The sequence below is a fragment of the Phyllobates terribilis genome, unplaced genomic scaffold (assembly GCF_046119375.1).
Source record: "Phyllobates terribilis strain yellow unplaced genomic scaffold, ASM4611937v1 Scaffold_5__5_contigs__length_657084704, whole genome shotgun sequence".
Classification (NCBI taxonomy): domain Eukaryota; kingdom Metazoa; phylum Chordata; class Amphibia; order Anura; family Dendrobatidae; genus Phyllobates; species Phyllobates terribilis.
The window spans coordinates 190,936,245-190,943,489 of record NW_027362765.1 but is presented as its reverse complement, the minus strand read 5'-3'; the positions used below and the strand labels follow the sequence as shown (position 1 = coordinate 190,943,489).

The following is a 7,245-nucleotide window of genomic DNA, read 5'->3' as shown; positions in this document are numbered from 1 at the left end:
TGTCTATCAATTCCAACAGATGTTCAGTAGATTCTTCTCACTGTGCACAGTGACAGTGCGCTCTTTCGCCAGCTCTGATCAGAAGTAAGGAGCCTGCAACAAAGTGCACATTGTAAGAGGATTACCCTGTGTACAGAGATGAGCGCCAACCCTGCAAATGACGTCACTCTTTTCTAACAAGAGTAATAAACATGGTAAAGTTGTGCAGGCACTTTGCACCACATTTTTCATTAACGTAACACATTTGATAAACAGAGTGGCAAAATTGAAGTGCACTGAAGTCTTGCTGCCAATGTCATTTTTGATAAGTGTGTGTGAATATACACACACACACACACACTTATGTAAAATCCTATTGTATGTGGTTTTAAAACAGTGTCTGTGCTAACAGTCTAATGTGGATGGGAGCCACAGGCAATTGTCAAGGAACTTAAGAATCCGGCTTGTCCGATTTCAGACTGTCTATCCTCTTGTACTTTGAGACAATCTGCCACCAGACACGTCTGGCAGTGGCTCTCACAGAAAACACAGGAACGCTTGGCTGAGTGAGTACTCCTATATATGGGAGAGACAGCCACCAGCTGAACAATCGGCCAACCCATCATTCCTCTGACAGTCATCTAATATGTATGGGGGTGGGGGTGTACGCTCACTTTAAAGGGATTTTCCAGACAAATATTGATGACCTATTTTTATTCATATGGATATCATATTGATATCAGGTGGGTAGGAAGTCAAACACCCAATACCAATACTGATCAGATGTCTTCAGCTTGAGTTGGATGTAGACCGTAAAAGTAAACTGAAACGGCACAACTCCTTCCACCGCATAGTGTCCATTCTCAGGTGCTGCAAGTCAGCAGGTTTTTCATATCTGAAAACAACTAATCGGTGGGTGTGCTAACCAACCACTGATCAGATTTTGATCACCTATACCCTAGAAATGGTCTCTGCCATTGTACCAGACTCAGTCACTTGGCTGCAGCAGTGACGTCATGTGCAAATCGGTGCAGCCAATCACTGAGCGAGTATTGTCATCAAGAGCAAAGCCAATGAGCTTACTGAATATAACATGTCATCACTGCATCTTTGCCCACTGTTAGAAGAGTATGCCTAGGAGGTATGTGCCCGACAGACAGTGTGCAGTCAGGATGAATGCCATTCACTATAAGGTCACACTAATAAACATACACTGCATGATATTGGTTTATTTGGCTCTCGGTTTAGGAAAATGCAGTCTGCTGTGCTCTGCTATATAGTTCAGGAGTATGCTGTCACATACCGAACAGAAGAAGAATTTTCCAACCTCTGTTTGAATGGTGAAGCTACAGTATGTGTTAGGAAAAGTTCTTAATGTTTACCATAGACTAAGTGCACAGACACAGTGTGCACATAGCCTAACAAAGATAGGGCAGAGGAGGAAACTCTGCACTGGACTCCAAAAACAAAAGGTTTCTGAAAGGACAACCCCTTTAACACTGTAAAACTTCAAGGCAAGAATAACTTGCCCATTTTAGTGGTATAGACAAGGGCTTATTCACACGTCAGTATTTTTTTGGGGAAAACCAGGAGTGGAATAGATTGAAAGATTGACACTTGTTCTGTGTTCGAGAAACTTCTGGTTTTGATAAACAAATAATGAAGTTCTGACTAAAAGTACTGGTGTGAATAAAGCCTAATGTGTATGGGGGCCCATCAAAACTCAAATGGATGATCACAGTGCAAAAAAAAAAAATAAATAAATGTATAGGCCATGTTGAATTATAAAAGTTGCTTATTTTCACATGCACTATTAATTTCTGAAATACAAACCAAGATGACGGTTACTCCAAGATAGCTTGAAGTTAAACCCAAATTCCGATTAGATCTTTACAGAAGGCTGGAATCAGGGATCACAACGCACAGTCCAACCGCTGGTCTCCCAAACTGAAGCAACAGCCTCACAGGGATATATAGTATACTAAAGACCTTTAAAGTTTTTCTTGAGGCCTCTTTATTAAACAGACATGGTAGGTGTCTTGGACCACTAAAAACAAAAAAGTGTTGAGAATTAAGTGCCACCTTTTCAATCAAGTCAGCGGTAGTTACATAAACTGAAGACTGGTCTTATTGACACAGATGTTCTTTTCCCCAAAAAAATTTTTAATTCTGGCACTCTCTCAAGTTACTTATATGGACTTTAACCAACCGTGTTAGGATGGCTGAACTTCCACAGACGAACAAGTTTCCTTCACTGTAATAATTGGATATCATTATTCAAGAATCTGGAATAACGCCACAAACAGACAGATGCGATCTACTTTTCATTTATTACCTATAAATAACTTAAGTGACCATCCTACAAACATTTACAAGGCTTGTACAAAATAACAAAACAGTTCATTTTGTGTTAAAGAGAACTGGGATTAAAAATACCCAAATACTCTGAAAAAAAAAAAAAAAGCTAAGCGATAGTGATCAAGTATATAAACAGTATATGCTACCCCAGGTCTTTATTAAATAGGTAAATGTCCCTCATCGGTCCTTCTTTACGTGCACAGGTCATCCAAGGCCATTGGTCGCTGAGTGTTCACAATAAAAAAAAACAAAAACCTCTTTACCCCACGTGTCCGTATCCTTATATCGAAAATGTACCGCTAAATATTTTCACTCCATTTTAAATGAATTGCATGTGAGGTTGTGATGGCTCCATCAGCAGACAGGCTATCCTGAACAGTGAAGACTTCACTAGCATGGCCAGTAGATAGATAGCCATAGTTCATTTTGCTGGTACAATAGCAAGATGGAAACTTCCATTAAAACAGTGAAGTTCTCCTTTATCGATATAACACTTTGAAGGAAAATACGGGAAAGCATTCACCGCTTCTTTTTGCTGTGTCTCAACATCTTCTTTCTCTTTAGGATCATATCATAAAGTTTTTCAAGTCCTTGATGTAGACCTCTGCCATCCACTGCACTGCAACCCTGAATATGACTCAAGGTGGATGTGCCAAGTTCATGTAGCGCTAGTAACTTCTCCACCTCCGTCACTGAGAGTGCATCAGCTACATCTTGTTTGTTAGCGAGGATTAAAACAGGCACACCTTGGTTTTCAGAAGTCCTGGTAATTTTATGTAGCTCCACTTTGGCCTCCTCCATCCGTTCCTGCTCTGAAGAGTCCACAACAAACACCATGCCGTCAGTCCTTCTGGTGTAGGATTTCCATAAAGGTCTTAGTTTCTCCTGGCCACCTACATCCCAGACTTGAAAGGTGATTGCTTTGGAATTCCCAACAGGGGCTTTGATTTTTTCCATATTAAACCCCTTGGTGGGAACACACTTCACAAACTCCTTAAATTTTAATCTGTACAACAAAGAAGTCTTCCCAGAGGAGTCCAACCCGATAACCACCACATGTAGGGTCTGAAAAGTAGGAAGAAATGAAGTGTTGGGGGCTATCTCGGTAAGATGGTTCCCCATGGCTTTTTAAATATGTTAGGTCTTGAAGACTTTTTCAAGGATGGTACTTGAGCACTTCAAAAGGAGTCACATAGCAAAATTGGTAGGTGTAAATGCCACTCTAAAATGCGTATCTGTAAGGGAAAAAAAAAAAAAAAAAAAAAAAAAAAAAAAAAAGAGACCATTAGTCAACATCTGGCACTGATAAAGAAATAATGAAAGGAAAACTGGAGAACTGAGGGGGGCAGGGAGTGGTTGAAAGAACAAGCAGAAGAAATTTTAGACCCCTCCCCATGTTACAATGCCTATCTGCACAGACTAAAAAGAGTCCTTCAAATAAGTTCAGATGTTTGTCCCTTATGAAGATCTCCACTTCAGCTTACAGTGCTACCACAAGCTAAGGTTAAACCTAACCACTACATTTCTGGACTGGTTTGTGGACTTAGTGAAATCTGAGAATGGCTGAGGTCATTGTTTGTAAAAGACTTTGCACATGCAAAGAACTCAGGTCAGGTATACAATCCTCTTGTTAGCGCCTTGCAGAATTAATGACTTGCTCAAAAAACAAACAAAAAGCATATTCTGCCATCAAGACAATACACATCAAAAGAAGCCCTATAATAAAAAGTAATGTGGATTATACCCAACATCTTCAAGAACCAGAGATGGCACCAGAACATATAACACGGATTGGCATTCTACACAACCAGCTTGTTTATCTGCTGTTTAAGCTGCTCAGGCAAATATATCCTCAGTGTTTGCTGTATCCAAGGGCAGCAGTGAAGAGTATGGTCTCCTCCATGAGAAGGCTAATGGTTAACACACATCTATCCACACAGCTGAGCGGGACTCAGTCTCCAGGAGTGAGGGCACTTTGTCCAGCTCTAGTCCCAGGAGTGAGGGCACTTTGTCCAGCTCTAGTGAATGGATTATGCTGCAGGCTCAGGTGCCATATAGTCAATAAAGTCAGTCAGCTGTAAAGAAAGCCAGCTATAAACATCAGTGGGTCTATTGACATAACTGGGAGTCACAATAACATGGCTTAATGGGATACGCAACATGAGTCAATATTTTGGGAAAGCTTTTAAATTTAATGCTCAGTAGATTTAAGAAAGTAAGGAAATTGGCAAAAGGGCACCTATGTGCCAAGGCCAGAAGAGCTCTGTAGCACTGGCACACGAGCTCCATTCTGCACAGAGTGATCAGCTGCACACACAGAACGAGGGAAATTATACCCATGACCGTAAGGACTGATATAGGGATTGTCAGCACAGCATGGCTTTGTAGTGAGAAAAAAAAACAAAAATTGTCATGATCACATATGAATTACACATGGCCAGAGACTGGACAGACGGTGATCATTTCTCAGAGCCAAATTAAGTTACCAGCAAGTCAATACAGGAAAGACATTTGTATCATGTTAGCCAGAAGATAGAAAAATTATTTAGATTTGAGAGTCTTCAGTAATAGAGAACTATTTAGCAAGTGACAGCAAGTCAATGAAATCAGATGTCTGCAGCTCGTCCCGATGATCTACACCATTAAATCACGAAATAGCGGCCATTATCATCCCAAAATGTGCACAAGAAATCACCATCATCACCAGCCCCCCTCCCGGGTATACCCCATCACCAGCCCACCAGACAGAAGGGGCTCAATGCAGATCCCCAATACAATAAGGAGTGGGGGACTACTCTGCTCAGGGCACTACTACAAATGGCAGCCAGTACAGTCACAGATTGGCAAATATACCAATCTGTACAGGAAAAACCTGGCACCACTGACAAGTGCACCCCTCACAGGGAGAAACCTGCACAAGCAGCAAAATGGCACAGAATAGCCAGTACATGTGCTGTAGAAAGGCAGTAAACGATATACATATATGCTACTCACAGGACTCTGCAGCAATTTACCGCTTGTATCAGCAATGTCACTGCTCCACCAATACTACAGCTATTAATGGGCATGTAGATTAAGAACCCCAAAAACCGCAATGCTATTTACCTTGTGCACACAGCTGGCGTATTGCGCTATCTCGCTGTACTCCCATACACACACGCAGTGCGCTCCTCTCCCCTTCACAGCTACTAACGCTCTGCACTGTCTCCACAGCCTCCCAAGCCTTACCCTCAGTCCAGTGACGACACGGCGAGACCACGCCCTCCCAGCGAGCGCCTGCCCGCCCTGTTAACCCTTACCGTGCTCCTTGGCAGTGATGTGCGAAGGGTTTATGTGGGGGGATGGGGGCGTTTAGGAAACACTAATAAAATTACCATTCACTATAAGCTTTATACGTCTAGTCCGGATTGTGTTCCTAATTGTATCATGGGCTGGCGTACATGATAATGAGGTTATATACACGGTATATCGAGTGCTGTATACTACCCCAGCACTTGTATAGCACTGGTCTGTTAGTAGCTGTGACACTATAAGTCCCAGCATACTCAGCAGCACAGTGTGCACAGGCAGCCATTGTACTCGGCAGCACAGTGTGCACAGGCAGCCATTGTACTCGGCAGCACAGTGTGCACAGGCAGCCATTGTACTCGGCAGCACAGTGTGCACAGGCAGCCATTGTTCTCTGCAGCACAGTGTGCACAGGCAGCCATTGTTCTCTGCAGCATAGTGTGCACAGGCAGACATTGTTCTCTGCAGCACAGTGTGCATAAGCAGACATTGTTCTCTGCAGCACAGTGTGCACGGCAGCCATTGTACTCGGCAGCACAGTGTGCACAGGCAGCCATTGTACTCGGCAGCACAGTGTGCACAGGCAGCCATTGTTCTCTTTTTGCAAAGTGTGCACAGGCAGCCATTGTTCTCTGCAGCACAGTGTGCACAGGCAGCCATTGTTCTCTGCAGCATAGTGTGCACAGGCAGCCATTGTTCTCTGCAGCACAGTGTGCACAGGCAGCCATAGTTCTCTGCAGCATAGTGTGCTCAAGCAGACATTGTTCTCTGCAGCATAGTGTGCTCAAGCAGACATTGTTCTCTGCAGCACAGTGTGCATAAGCAGACATTGTTCTCTGCAGCACAGTGTGCACGGCAGCAATTGTACTCGGCAGCACAGTGTGCACAGGCAGACATTGTACTCGGCAGCACAGTGTGCACAGGCAGACATTGTTCTTGGCAGCACAGTGTGCACAGGCAGCCATTGTTCTCTGCAGCACAGTGTGCTCAAGCAGATATTGTTCTCTGCAGCACAGTGTGCACGGCAGACATTGTTCTCTGCAGCACAGTGTGCACAAGGAGACATTGTTCTCTGCAGCACAGTGTGCACGGCAGCCATTGTACTCGGCAGCACAGTGTGCACAGGCAGACATTGTACTCGGCAGCACAGTGTGCACAGGCAGACATTGTTCTTTGCATCACAGTGTGCACAGGCAGCCATTGTTCTCTGCAGCACAGTGTGCACAGGCAGACATTGTTCTCGGCAGCACAGTGTGCACAGGCAGCCATTGTTCTCGGCAGCACAGTGTGCACAGGCAGCCATTGTACTCGGCAGCACAGTGTGCACAGGCAGCCATTGTTCATTGCAGCACAGTGTGCACAGGCAGCCATTGTTCTTTGCAGCACAGTGTGCACAGGCAGCCATTGTTCTCGGCAGCACAGTGTGCACAGGCAGCCATTGTTCTCTGCAGCACAGAGTGCACAGGCTAACATTGTTCTCGGCAGCACAGTGTGCACAGGCAGACATTGTTCTCGGCAGCACAGTGTGCACAGGCAGCCATTGTACTCGGCAGCACAGTGTGCACAGCCAGACATTGTTCTTTGCAGCACAGTGTGCACAGGCAGACATTGTTCTCGGCA

At 44.2% G+C, this 7,245-nt stretch overlaps 1 protein-coding gene across 1 annotated transcript; it reads right to left on the bottom strand.

The window, feature by feature from the left end:
• Positions 1 to 2,568: 2,568 nt before the first annotated feature.
• ARL4D (ARF like GTPase 4D) lies at positions 2,569 to 5,577 on the bottom strand. Its single transcript, XM_073683652.1, has 2 exons — positions 5,443 to 5,577; positions 2,569 to 3,572 (listed from the first exon to the last, which is right to left on the bottom strand). Exon 2 carries the CDS (start codon positions 3,457 to 3,459, stop codon positions 2,857 to 2,859), a length of 603 nt encoding a protein of 200 aa, XP_073539753.1. The 5' UTR covers positions 3,460 to 3,572; positions 5,443 to 5,577; the 3' UTR covers positions 2,569 to 2,856.
• Between the last annotated feature and the right edge of the window lie 1,668 nt (positions 5,578 to 7,245).